At 49.7% G+C, this 14,694-nt stretch overlaps 1 protein-coding gene across 3 annotated transcripts in view; it reads right to left on the reverse strand.

The window, feature by feature from the left end:
* Positions 1-1,391: 1,391 nt before the first annotated feature.
* LOC129715132 (mitogen-activated protein kinase kinase kinase 3-like) overlaps positions 1,392-14,694 on the reverse strand; it is a 71,735-nt gene continuing 58,432 nt past the window's right edge. For all 3 annotated transcript variants that reach the window (XM_055664997.1, XM_055664998.1, XM_055665000.1), the window contains 4 exons: positions 10,540-10,671; positions 8,667-8,796; positions 6,627-6,804; positions 1,392-3,895 (listed from right to left, as the gene is read on the reverse strand). In XM_055664997.1, coding sequence (XP_055520972.1) covers positions 3,667-3,895; positions 6,627-6,804; positions 8,667-8,796; positions 10,540-10,671 — 669 coding nt within the window. In that variant the 3' untranslated portion in view covers positions 1,392-3,666. The remainder of the gene's footprint in view (positions 3,896-6,626; positions 6,805-8,666; positions 8,797-10,539; positions 10,672-14,694) is intronic.

Raw genomic sequence — 14,694 nt, forward strand, 5'->3', positions numbered from 1 at the left:
GAGTGCTGGAGTAACTCAGCGGGTCAGGCAGCACCTGTGGAGAACATGGATAGGTGACGTTTCGGGTCAAGATGCAGCCTGACCCGCTGATTTACTCCAATGTTCTGTGTCTATTTTTGCCGTCTGCAGTTCAAATGAATGACATAAGTTGAGCATGCTCTCCCATTCACAGTGTTTGAAACAATGTACTCATTTTATATGTCAGCATACTAAAGTTATTTTAAATTAATAGGTAATGTGTTGGCCTATTAAGCAATCTGGTAAATTATTTAACGCTTAGTTTTGATGCTTTGTTTCACTATCTTGCTTCTTCCACCAGGTGGCGCCGTCAACGATGGCTGCCTCGCCTACGGTCTGTCTGTTTTTTCGTCTTTTTTGTTCTTTTTAATGTTTGTTAAAAGTTTGTGTTAATGTTCTCTGGTTTGTTTCATGGGGGGGGGGGGGGTCGGGTGAAACTTTTTTTTTCATTCTCTTACCTTGCCGGAGTTGCGATTATTTTCCAGATCGTATCTCCGGTCGCTCTGCAGCCTAACATCATGGAGCTGGCGCCCTTGCTCCAGACTGACTTTGAGCCCCACCGTGGGGCCGTGGACTTGCCATCGGAGCCTGCGATCCCTTGCCTGGGATCGACGCTCCAACGGGTTTCACCGTCGAGGAGCTCGCAGTCTCAGGTAGAGACCGATGTCGGGAAGCTCCAAAGTCGCAAGAGGTTCGTCCAGCCCTGACCCGGGGTCCGATCGCCCGGCGCGGGGAACTGTGATCCGCCGCGATGCAGGAGCTTGATCGCCTGACGCAGAGGGCCCAACGCCAACTACGGGAGTAAAGATCGTCCCGTCAACAGAAGGCTCGAGGGCCCCGACCCCGGGAGAACAAAGAAGGGAAGAGATTGATCTTTTTTCTCCCCTTCCATCACAGTGAGGAATGTGGAGGGTGTTCTCATTGAAGACCCTCAGACTTGATTTAATCAGACTTTACCTTGCGTAGTTTAGTTTAGTTTAGAGATACAGCGCGGAAACAGGCCCTTCGGCCCACCGAGTCCACGCCGACCAGGAACCTTCAAACCTGTACGTCTTTGGAGTGTGGGAGGAAACTGAAGATCTCGGAGAAAACCCACACAGGTCACGGGGAGAACGTACAAACGCCGTACAGACAGCACCCGTAGTCGGGATCGAACCCGGGTCTCCGGCGCTGCAAGCGCTCTAAGGCAGCAACTCTACCGCTGCGCCACCTTGACCACCCTTGCACTAAACGTTATTCCCTTTATCATGTATCTGTACACTGTGGACGGCTCGATTGTAATCATGTATTGTCTTTCCGCTGACTGGTTAGCACGCAACAAAGGCTTTTCACTGTACCTCGGTACACGTGACAATAAACTAGACTCAAACCTGTTCAATTCAGTGATTCTTTAATTCCACCAAGTAAAAGGAGGATTGCATCTTTTTTTTATACAAAACAGTTCTCAACTTAAGTCATATTTAAAAGTCAATAATATATACAAGTCAGCACGAGAATAGAAAAATGCATAAAGGGCTCATGGTCTGAGCGTTTCAGTATTGTGAGTCTAACATCTTTTGTTAATTCATGCGACTGAACTGCAGTACATCAAAGGCATAAAATGGTGATCTTTTCTCCCCACACCGATAGAAACATGGAATGGGACACATGTACTGGGGCACGCACCCTGGCAACAATCTGTTTATGTATAACCTCTCAGTCAATGGACATCATATGACTAGACCACACAGAGCGTGTCCACTTCATCCATTCCAAGTCTATAGACCAGGGGTTGGCAACCTACGGCCCCCGGGCCGAATGCGGCCCCTACCCCGAAATCACCGCAGGCGCGTTTTTTCCCATAATCATCCGGCCCGCAGACTTCCGTCATCTCCCGGTACCACCCGGGCCCTAGGCCGCGGCACCCAGGCGCGGTGACGCACGGAGGCCTGCACTGGAGGCCGCAATGGCGGAACGGTGTGCGCTGACAAGCGCCGAGCTCTGGCTGTACCACATCCTGCGCAAAGCTGCCAGCATGGCCGCGCCCCTCCCGTGTCTGGGCATCACTGTCGGGATCAAAGATCCGCTGGATGATCTTTGGTTGGGATAGGGGTTGTCAACAGGCCGGGAACGAGCGAGTGGGAACGGCGGCCTGGAAGTGGCGGGATCCATGTGTACACGTGATAGGTGTGGCCCGCCATACGCTCACAGACAGGCGTCCCGGCCCCCATGCAGAACAAGGCTGCCCACCCCTGGTTTCCAGCGTGGAAACAGGACCTTTGGCCCACCGGGTCCGTGCCGACCAGCGATCCCTGCTCAACTAACACCATCCTACACACACTAGGGACAATTTACAATTAGGCTTAGCCCTTATTCTTAAACTGTGTGTGTGGCCCCTGGTTCTGGAATCCCTCAACATCGGGAACAAGGAGGTCATGGGGAGAACGTGCAAACTCCGTACAGACAGCACCCATAGTCAGGATGGAACCCGGGTCTCTGGCGCCATGAGGCAGCAACTCTACCGCTGCGCCACCGTGCCGCCCGTAGATCTGAATGATGCCCAGGTCAGGTATAATAACAAACAGATTGTCCTCATCTCCCTGCCTCTCGGTCACTTCATGCCATTCTTCATACACACTGCAGCATCAGGTAGCAATGTAGACAATTAAAATACTGTGCAGATGCATTAATTTGTCGTTAGGCTTTAGCTGCGCTTTAGTTTGGTCGAGCATAATATATACATTCATCTTCGACAGGAGTGGTCAAAAAAAGCAGCGTGTCGGAAGGAACTGCAGATGCTGGCTTAAACTGGAGATCCTGGATTTCCAAAAAACTGGAGGAACTCAGCGGGTCAATAGACAGTAGACAATAGACAATAGGTGTAGGAGTAGGCCATTCGTCCCTTCGAGCCAGCATCGCCATTCAATGTGATCATGGCTGATCATCCCCAATCAGTACCCCGTTCCTGCCTTCCCCCCATATCCCCCGACTACACTATCTTTAAGAGCTCCATCTAGCTCTCTCTTGAAAGCATCCAGAGAACCGGCCTCCACCGCCCTCTGAGGCAGAGAATTCCACAGACTCGCAGCTCTGTGTGAGAAAAAGTGTTTCCTCGTCACCGTTTAAATGGCTTACCCCTTATTCTTAGACTGTGTGGCCCCTGGCTCTGGACTCCCCCAACATCTGGAACACGTTTCCTGCCTCTTGCGTGTCCAAGCCCTCAACAATCTTATATGTTTCAATGAGATCCCCTCTCATCCTTCTAAACTCCAGAGTGTACAAGCCCAGCCGCTCCATTCTCTCAGCATATGACAGTCCCGCCATCCCGGGAATTAACCCTGTAAACCTACGCTGCACTCCCTCAATAGCGAGAATGTCCTTCCTCAAATTAGGGGACCAAAACTGCACACAATCAGGCAGCATCTGTGGAGAACATGGATAGGTGACGTTTCACAGAGTGCTGGAGTAACTCAGCGGGTCAGGCAGCATCTGTGGAGGGAAGGAATTGGTGACGTTTCGGGTTGAGACCCTTCTTCAGAAACATCTCAACCTGAAACGTCACCCATTCCTTCCCTCCAGAGATGGCCGCTGAGTTATTTTTGTGTCTATCTTTGGTGTAAACCAGCATCAGCAGCCCTTTCCTACACACAGGTTGTAATGAAGACTGCACTACAGGATATACTGGAGGAAGGAGTGTCGTAGGAGAGCCTCCGCGGATGGCCGTCGCTTCTCCGCCACGAAGATGAGCTTGAGGAAGGCGCGGCAGGCGCTGGACACTCCGTCCGGGAGCCGGGGTGTGGTGGGCTGCGTGGCGATCTTGAAGATGGCAGCCATGGCCTCATACTCTGCCCACGGAGGTCTCTCTGTCAACATCTCCACCACTGTGCAGCCAGCACTCCTGCAGAACAAGCAAAAGTCATGAGAGGAATAGATCGGGTAGACGCACAGAGTCTCTTGCCCAGAGTAGGGGAATCGAGCAGAGGGATCTAGGAGTACAGGTGCATGGTTCCTTGAAGGTGGAGTCGCAGGTAGATAAGGTAGTCAATAAGGTTTTTGGCACTTTGGCCTTCATCAGTCAGAGTATTGAGTATAGAAGTTGGGAGGTCATGTTGCAGTTGTACAAGACATTGGTGAGACCACATTTAGAATATTGTGTTCAGTTCTGGGCACCATGTTATAGGAGAGATATTGTCAAGCTTGAAAGGGTTCCGAAAAGATTTACGAGGATGTTGCCAGGACTAGAGGGTGTGAGCTACAGGGAGAGGTTGAGTGGGCTGGGACTCTATTCCATGGAGCGCAGGAGGATGATGGGTGATCTTATAGAGGTGTATAAAATCATGAGAGGAATAGATCGGGTAGATGCACAGAGTCTCTTGCCCAGAGTAGGCGAATCGAGGACCAGAGGACACAGGTTCAAGGTGAAGGGGAAAAGATTTAATAGGAATCTGAGGGGTACCTTTTTAACACAGAGGGTGGTGGGTGTATGGAACAAGCTGCCAGAGGAGGTAGTTGAGGTTGGGGCTATCCCAACGTTTAGGAAACAGTTAGACAGGTACATGGATAGGACAGGTTTGGAGGGATATGGACCAAATGCAGGGAGGTGGGACTAGTGTAGCTGGGACATTGTTGGCCGGTGTGGGTAAGTTGGGCTGAAGGGCCTGTTTTCACGCAGTATCATTCTGTGACTCTATAGCAGGTCCACAATTACACACACACACACACACTCACGCACACAAATACCACACAGGGTGCTGGGTGTATGGAACGCACGGTGGCGCAGCGGTAGAGTTGCTGCCTCACAGCGAATTCAGCGCAAGAAACCCGGGTTTGATCCCGATTAAGGGTGCTGTCTGAACGGAGTTTGCACGTTCTCCCCGTGACCTGCGTGGGTTTTCTCCGGGTGCTCCGGTTTCCTCCCACACTCCAAAGACGTACAGGTTTGTAGGTTAATTGACTTGGTGTAAATGTATAAATTGTCCCTAGTGTGTGTGTAGGATAGTGTTAGTGTGCGGGGATCGCTGGTCGGCGCAGTGTGAGCGTGTGCGTGTGCGTGTGTGATAGTGTACAAGGAGACCGCTGGTCGGTGTGGTCTCGGGGCCGAGGGGCTTGTTTCCGCACTGGATCTCTAAACTAAACTAATCTTTTCCTTTGAGGGAGGAGCAAGAACACATTTAGTTATTTATTGATAATTTAGGGTAAGGGGGTGGGAGATTGCAACCTTCACGTGGTCCGCCCTGTTTCGACGAATGCCATCAACCCGGCGTGCACATAAGATCAAATAATAATAATAAATTTTATTTATGGGCGCCTTTCAAGAGTCTCAAGGACACCTTACAAAAATTTAGCAGGTAGAGGAAAAATATGTAAGCGGAATGAAATAAATAGTAGAGACATGACTAGTACACAAAGTTAAAGACAGAATTCAATTCAAAACACAGTATGAGGCAATTAATGCACAGATGAAAAGGGAGGGGGACGTGGGGCTAAGGATAGGCAGAGGTGAAGAGATGGGTCTTGAGGCGGGACTGGAAGATGGTGAGGGACACGGAATTGCGGATCAGTTGGGGGAGGGAGTTCCAGAGCCTGGGAGCTGCCCTGGAGAAGGCTCTGTCCCCAAAACTGCGGAGGTTGGACTTGGTGATGGAGAGGAGACCGGCTGATGTGGATCTGAGGGACCGTGAGGGTTGGTAGGGGGAGAGGAGGTCAGTGAGATATGGGGGGGCCAGATGGTGGAGGGCTTTGTAGGTGAGGACCAGGATTTTGTAGGTGATCCGGTGGGAGATGGGTAGCCAGTGAAGTTGTTTGAGGACTGGAATGATGTGATGCCAGGATTTGGTGTGGGTGATGAGTCGGGCAGCTGCGTTCTGGACCAGTTGGAGTCGGTTGATGTAGGTGGAGCTGATGCCAAGGAGAAGTGAGTTGCAATAGTCCAGTCGGGAGGAGATGAAGGCATGGATGAGTCTTTCAGCAGTGGGAGGTGTGAGAGAGGGTCTGAGTTTGGCGATGATGCGGAGGTGAAAGAAGGAGGTTTTAATGACATGGCGGATGTGAGGCTCAAGGGAGAGGGTGGAATCAAAGATCACGCCAAGGTTGCGGGCCTGGGGAGATGGGGAGACAGTGTTAGAAATAGAACAAGTTGTCCTTCAACTTTAGGCTGTGCAAACCATACGCAAGAAGATGATTTAGGATCACTCAGGGTGAACAAATATAGTCTAACAAGGCGGATAACTCATTGGCCGGGGAGCGGAAGACGTTTACAATCAGCTTCTTTAAGGGCCTGTCCCACTTACGCAACTTTTTTGGCAACTTGCTGGCACCCGTCATAGTAGCAGCAGGTCTCCAAAAATGTTCAACGTGTTGAAAATCCAGCGGCGACCAGAACAAGGTACGACTCTTTGGGCGACTACTCACGACCGTACAGGCTTCACCCCGCGACGTGTGGCCTGTACGGTCGTGAGTCGTCTCCTCAGTCGCCCAAAGAGTCGTAGCGTCTTTCTGGTCGCCGCTGGATTTTCAACATGTTGGACATTTTCGCCGACCTATGACGGGTGCCGGCAGTCGCCGAAAAAGTCACGTAAGTGGGACAGGGCCATGACTCTCAAGTTTGATTTAAGCCAGAGGTTGCTCACCACACGTCAGCCTTCCTGCCGTAGCCCTCTCCGCTGATCACCTCCGGACTCATCCAATACGGCGACCCGGTCACTGACTTAATCCCCGTCCCCGACATGCAGATGGTCTGCAGACGCTTACTGGCCCCAAAGTCGCCCAGCTTGACATTGCCCGCAGAATCCCGCAGGATGTTGGCGCCTGCAAGCAGCAAAACAGTCACGTTAGCAAACTTCTCCCAGGGCTCACTCAATTACTGCTCAAACTGTTGGACAGGCACACAGTGCCGGAGTAACTTAGCGGGTCAGGCAGCATCTGTGGAGAACATGGATAGGTGACGTTTCACAGAGTGCTGGAGTAACTCAGCGGGTCAGGCAGCATCTGTGGAGAACATGGATAGGTGACATTTCACAGGATGCTGGAGTAACTCAGCGGGTCAGGCAGCATCTGTGGAGAACATGGATAGGTGATGTTTCACAGAGTGCTGGAGTAACTCAGCGGGTCAGCATCTGTGGAGAACATGGATAGGTGATGTTTCACAGGATGCTGTAGTAACTCAGCGGGTCAGGCAGCATCTGTGGAGAACATGGATAGGTGATGTTTCACAGAGTGCTGGAGTAACTCAGCGGGTCAGGCAGCATCTGTGGAGAACATGGATAGGTGATGTTTCACAGAGTGCTGGAGTAACTCAGCGGGTCAGGCAGCATCTGTGGAGAACATGGATAGGTGACGTTTCACAGAGTGCTGGAGTAACTCAGCGGGTCAGGCAGCATCTGTGGAGAACATGGATAGGTGACGTTTCACAGAGTGCTGGAGTAACTCAGCGGGTCAGGCAGCATCTGTGGAGAACATGGATAGGTGACGTTTCACAGAGTGCTGGAGTAACTCAGCGGGTCAGGCAGCATCTGTGGAGAACATGGACAGGTGACGTTTCAGGGCGGGACCCTTCTTCAGACAGAAGACAACATCACCTATCCATGCTGCAATTGCAAGCACTGTTTTCCCACCATTTTCCTGGCCTTTTCCATCACAAGTCTTCCTGTCGCATGGAAAAGGGGAATGGTTTCCAGCTTCGAGCTGTAGTGAAGTTATCAACAAGGTCGATGTCATCTTATTAACAGGGTGGAACACCATTGAAAGCAGCAGGAAATGATTGCTGAACGGAGGCATGTTCCGATATATGCACAGCCCCGTTTAACATTAGTCTGCTGGATCCACAAGAGAACTAGAAGTCGATTACTATTGAATGCACAGCACCCGACAGAACACGTTGCAATAGACAATAGACAATAGGTGCAGGAGTAGGCCATTCTGCCCTTCGAGCCAGCACCGCCATTCAATGTGATCATGGCTGATCATCCCCAATCAGTACCCCGTTCCTGCCTTCTCCCCACATCCCCTGACTCCGCTATCTTTAAGAGCCCTATCTAGCTCTCTCTTGAAAGTATCCAGAGAACTGGCCTCCACCGCCCTCTGAGGCAGGGAATTCCACAGACTCACCACTCTCTGTGAGAAGAAGTGGTTCCTCATCTCCGTTCTAAATGGCTTACCCCTTATTCTTAAACTGTGTGGCCCCTGGTTCTGGACTCCCCCAACATTGGGAACATGTTTCCTACCTCTAGCATGTCCAAACCCTTAATAATCTTGTTCAAGAGGGAACTGCAGATGCTGGAAGATCGAAGGTACACAAAATTGCTGGAGAAACTCAGCGGGTGCAGCAGCGTCTATGGAGCGAAGGAAATAGGCGACGTCGCCTATTTCCTTCGCTCCATAGATGCTGCTGCACCCGCTGAGTTTCTCCAGCAATTTTGTGTACCCTTAATAATCTTATATGTTTCAATGAGATATCCTCTCATCCTTCTAAACTCCAGAGTGTACAAGCCCCAGCCGCTCCATTCTCTCAGCATATGACAGTCCCGCCATCCCGGGAATTAACCTTGTGAACCTACGCTGCACTCCCTCAATAGCAAGAATGTCCTTCCACAAATTAAGGGACCAAAACTGCACACAATACTAATGTGGGACATACAGAGTGCGGAAGAGGATATCCATCCACGACATACCTTTGATATCTCTGTGTACGATCATGTTGCTGTGTAGGTAGGACACTCCCTCGAGTATCTGCCCGGTGTACTTCCGCGTAACATTCTCAGTCAGAGCTCCGTAAGCTTTAATCTGGTCCTTGACTGAGCCCTGAGTGAAACGACAGTCAGTGGTTACAGGAAGAAGGCAGGAGAATGGGGTCATAGAGTCGTAGACTGACACAGTGTGGAAACAGGCCCTTCGGCCCCACTCGCCCACACCGGCCAACATGTCCCAGCTGTAAAATACTGCAGTAACTCAGCGGGTCAGGCAGCAACTCTGGAGAGAAGGAATGGCCGACTTTTCGGGTCGAGACCTTTCTTTAGACTCAGCTCCCAGCTACATTAGTCCCACCTGCCCGCGCTTGGTCCATATCCCTCCAAACCCATCCTATCCATGTACCTGTCTAACTGTTTCTTTAACTATGGGATAGTCCCAGCCTCAACTACCCCCTCCAGCAGCTCGTTCCATACACCCACCACCCTCTGTGTGAAAATGTTACCTCTCAGATTCCTATTAAATCTTTCCCCTTTCACCTTGACCCTATGTCCTCGATTCCCCTACTCTGGGCAAGAGGTTGAGAGGGAAGGATAGATTAACCTAGAGAGAATGATGGAGTGGACTCAACGGGTCAAATGGCCTAACTCTGCTCCACGAACTTACTGTACGAGCATTAACAATTGAAATAACAGATTCAGGGATGGTTTCTTCAGCTGTTATCAGGCACCAGCTGCATGGGCAGCATCTCTGGAGAACATGGATAGGTGACGTTTGGGTCAGGACCAAAGAAGGGTCTGAAGAAGAATCCCAACCTGAACCGTCACCTATCCATGTTCTCCACAGATGCTGCCTGACCCGCTGAGTTACTCCAGCACTCTGTGAAACGTCACCTATCCATGTTCTCCACAGATGCTGCCTGACCTGCTGAGTTACTCCAGCACTCTGTGAAACGTCACCTATCCATGCTCTCCACAGATGCTGCCTGACCCGCTGAGTTACTCCAGCACTGTGTGAATCGTCACCTATCCATGTTCTCCACAGATGCTGCCTGACCCGCTGAGTTACTCCAGCATTCTGTGAAACGTCACCTATCCATGCTCTCCACAGATGCTGCCTGACCCGCTGAGTTACTCCAGCACTGTGTGAAACGTCACTTATCCATGTTCTCCACAGATGCTGCCTCCATGTATTTCGCGCCATGGGATCGATACAGTCCATAAGAGGGGAGACCACATGAGTGTGTCAATCTTCTGGGGGTGCACTTGGGACAGTGCTGACCTGCTGGAGGTGTCAATTCACACGCGGCTGAAGGGCTTGGACGAGTAGAGACAAGGATCGGACCCGCGGTGTTGGTTCGGTGGTAGACAAAAGTGCTGGAGAAACTCAGCGGGTGAGGCAGCATCTATGGAGCGAAGGAAATAGGCAACGTTTCGTCGGGCTGAAACCCTTCTTCAGACTGATGTGGGGGGAGGGGGGGTGGAGAAGAAAGAAGAAAGGAAGAGGAGGAGCCCGAGGGCTGAGGGAGAGCTGAGAAGGGGAGGAGACAGCAATGGCTACCGGAAATCGGTGAAGTCAATGATCATGCCGCTAGGGTACAGACTGCCCAGGTTGGTTCGGTATCGTATAGGAAGTGTGTTTGAGTTTGAGAATAAAGAAGTTGGGTTGATCCAGTGCTTGACTCAGTGTTTTACTGAACCGCACTAATGGGGTGAGATTAGGATCAGAATTACATCGGAAGGTTGCCAATATACGCGAGTAGGGTGTGGGACGTTCTACAGAGGAAGGGGACAAGATTAGTTGGAGACAAATGCTGGCGGAGGCAAATGGAGGAATGAGAAAGAGGCCAATACTTACGCCGGGCATGTACTCTACAAAGATGGACAACCTTCTGTTCACCGAGTCCAGCAACGACCCGTAATACTGCACAATCCTGTGGTGGCAAAGGTTCTTCAACAACTGGATCTCACATTCCAAGGCACTGACCTCCTGGAATAACAACAGCATAGTTCACAAGTGATTCAAGATTCAAGAGATTATTCAAAGTTATTCAAAAAGAGAGTTAGATTTAGCTCGTCGGGCTAACAGAGTCAAGGGATATGGAGAGAAAGCAGGGACGGGGTACCGATTGTGGATGATCAGCCCATGATCACATTGGATGGCGATGCTGGCTCGAAGGGCCGAATGGCCTCCTCCTGCACCAACCTTCTATGTTTTTGCAATAGGAGCAGAATTAGGCCATTCAGCCCAACAAATCCACTCTGCCATTCAATCATGGCCAATCTATCTCTCCCTCCTAACCCCATTCTCCTGCCTTTCCCCAGAACCTCTGACACCAATACGAATCAAGAATCTATCTATCTCCACCATAAATAAATATATCCACTAGTGGCGTCCACACCCATCTGTGGCAATGAATCCCACAGATTCACCACCCTCTGGTTAAAGAAATTCCTCCTCATCTCCATTTTAAAGGTACGTCCTTTAACTCCGAGGCTGTGCCCTCTGGTCCTAGACTCTCCCACTAGACTCTCCACATCCACTCTATCCAGGCCTTAAACAATTTCACTATTCAAGCAACAACATTCTCATCATTTATGCTCATTGTAGTGTATTTTGGGTACTTGGAACTGACTCAAAAGAACTCTCAGATACAGGAGTAAAATAACAGGCATCTTTATTGTAGGACGCCACCATGAGTCTCCCCCAGCGCATGCATCCCGTCGCACAAGACATAACATATGCTAATTACATTATATACATCACACTGCTCCCCCTTTAGCTTGGAGGCGAATAACACCATTTCTAGTACGTTAAATATAATTGATCAACACACATTTGCAAAATTATATTATTACAGTCATCTGACATTACATCCTCATAACTGTAAACTGTATCTAAACTTAGCACTTCTAATGGTTCATTCCACTCATCTTTCTAATCACTCTAGCTCTACCTGTATCTCTGCCTCTTCCCTTTTTAAATATCCTAATCTAATTTGCAGATTTCTTCCTGTTCTTGAAATTCTGCTAAAGTTACCATTTCCTCTGTTTCTGTTCCTTATTTGTAGGTGGGATCTGACACATGATTGCAGGTTTTCGTTTTTCACTCGCTCTCTGTCGCTCAATTTCCTGGCGCTGCGTATTTATCTGCTCTCAGTGTATAATGACATTCTGCAATGCATAAACATTTGTCCATTGCTCAGTGAAGGAAGCTCCATGCTGGACTATACTATAAGTGTCCTAATCGCAATCGGTCCTGCATACTTTTGTCTCGACCGACAAGCCTCTCTTCTTTAGACTTTTCTGTTAACAGCTTTTTTGCTCATTGTCACACATTTATTTAACCATTCTTTGTAACGTTTAAGCCTTTTCTGCTGTTCATCTATTTGTCTTCTTAAATCACCTTTCTGGTTATTCATCAAGAAGTAGGATCTATACTGTCCTTGCAATACAACAGTGGCTTTGATTTGCGCTCTGTATATTTCTCTTACTACATAAGCACGGTAGTGAGACTGCACTACAACTGCTGTATAAATCGGTTTGAGGAAGTCTCTCCTATATCGTTTAAGTCTTTTGTATCGTTTCTGGATCGAAATGACTGCTTGTCGCATAGCTCTGTACCGTACCCTTAATCAGTAACCACGGTATGCAGCTTGCAGAGTGACTACAGCCGCCTTTTGCATCTAGAAATGCTTTCTTGTAATGCACATTCTTATGAATGACTTAATACAGCGTGCTGCCTTGGTTTTCTCTACCAATACTCTGGCTTTGATCCCGCGGTATAAGGCCTGAATGCACACCACTGCTTCCCTCAAACTCTTATACTGTCTCACTTGGACATCTCTTATCTGGCATGCTCTGTATCGTTGCTGTACAGCAATGGCAGACCAGCGTAGTTTCTTAAAATACTGACGCTGTTTATACATCTGATAATAAGTCTGTATGACCTTGACAGATTTATGCATGACCCGCAGTTGCCTTCGAACAAGCATTCCACGGTAGGTTGCCTGAAGCAGTACAACGCTTCTGCGTGCCTTAATGTAAGTTTTGCGATCACTTTTCATTTGAACGTGTGCCCTATAATGGGTTTGTACTATTATAGCTGCCAATCTCATTGCCTTGTATTGACGGTATACTCTGTGCCTTCTAAATGCTGCTTGTATTACCGTTGCTGCCTTTTGTTTGTTCCGGATCTCTCTCCGTACTTTCATACCCCTGAATGCAGTTTGAATAGCTAGGGTTGCCCTTTGGATGGCAATTTCTCTTTGCCTTTGACTTCTGCTACTTTGCATTTGCCCTTTGTCCCTTTGCACTTGACCTGTGTCATTTTGCACTTGACTTGTGTCCCTTTGCACTTGACCTGTGTCATTTTGCACTTGACTTGTGTCCCTTTGCACTTGACCTTTGTCCTTTGCACTTGACCTGTGTCATTTTGCATTTGACCTTTGTCCTTTTGCATTTGACCTTTGTCCTTTTGCACTTGACCTTGGTCCTTTGAGAGACTCTCTGCCCTCTTTAGTTCAGGCTCCTTGCCTCTGGATACCCTTGGAGGTTTTGGCGAGAAATGAGCCATTAATGCCTCCTTACACTCCTCATACATTTTATCTGTGGGCTTTGCTGGCAGCAGTAACATACGTAAGGTTTGATAACCCTCTCTTCCTAAGCCTAATATGAACCATGCTCTCTTCTTCTCCTCTCCAGCGATATCATTGGAAATGAAACAAGCCTCCAAGACTTTGGTCCATTTCTCAAAATGACCCCCAGAATCTAATTGGGGCACGTTTCCTACAATTTGAAAAGCCATGCTACCTGTTGCTATTCAAGCTTCTTTTCTCTCACTGTGTATTCTGCACTAGACTTAATCCTTCTACACACTAAGAAGTGATCCAGCCCACTGACTACTACTAATTCTTATAATAATAGATGTATACTATTAACCACCATTTCATGTTAATAGACATTTAGAACATGTTAACCATATTCCTGCTATGCACACAGATTTACTATTAATAACAGTGACCAATGCATTACATCCAAACAGTCCCGCATTTACAGTGAAGGAATAGTGAACAACGCATTACATTCAACAGTCCTGCTTTTACTTTGATGGATTTCACTGGTCCAGCTTGTCGGCCTATGGACACCAGTGCCTTCTCGACCTCTCGAGCTGTCCCCACCGGTACTTTTGCTGCTGGCCTCGCCAGACCTCCACTTTTGCTGCTTTTGCTGGCTCCTCTGGGCTTCACCATTACTTTTGCTGCCGCTGGCTCGCTGCCAAGTCGACTACTGCTAGTTACTGCTGCTAGTTTCTCGCGCGGACCCGCTTCTCCCTCGGCCGGCTCTCTCTCGCGACCGGGCTTTCTCCACTTTCTGCTCACGACCGGGCTGACTCTACTCCCGACCGGGCTGAAGTGCTTGAGCGCTGTGTCCTGCTTCTCTCGTGCGGACCCACTCTTTGCTCGGGGCTGGACTTCCTCTCACGTCCGGGCTTTCCCCCTCGGCCGGTCCGCTTCTCTTGCGCGGCCGGACCCTCTTTTCTGCTCACAGTTGGGCCGTCTCTGCTCCCGACCGGGCTTTCTCTGCTCACGGCCGTCTCTTGCGACCGGGCTTTCTGGCACGACCGGTCTGCTTCTCTCGCGTGGCCGGGCTTGTTTTTTTCGCTGCTGGTCCGCTTCTCACACGGCCGGCTTTCTCCCTCGACTGGGCTGACTCTTCTCCCAGCCGGGCTGACTCCGTTTCATCGGTGGCTTCACTGGACCTGTCCGTGACCTACCCGGTACTAGGCCCTCACTCGACGTCGTTGGCGGCTCCTGGGCCTGGCTGTGGGCTACACAGCACTGGAAAACATCCGAAGTCGATGGCAGCTGCTGGGCCTCTTCTGCCCCTTTGCCTTGGCTACACAGCCCTGGAAAATGTTCCAGGTAAGTTGACACCGTCGCTGCCCTGCCGGTTAGGCTTCCAGCTTTCGGCTGCTTTCTTCGGTGACACTTACTTACTGCCCCACCTGTTT

Source organism: Leucoraja erinacea, unplaced genomic scaffold (assembly GCF_028641065.1).
Source record: "Leucoraja erinacea ecotype New England unplaced genomic scaffold, Leri_hhj_1 Leri_102S, whole genome shotgun sequence".
Classification (NCBI taxonomy): Eukaryota; Metazoa; Chordata; class Chondrichthyes; order Rajiformes; family Rajidae; genus Leucoraja; species Leucoraja erinaceus.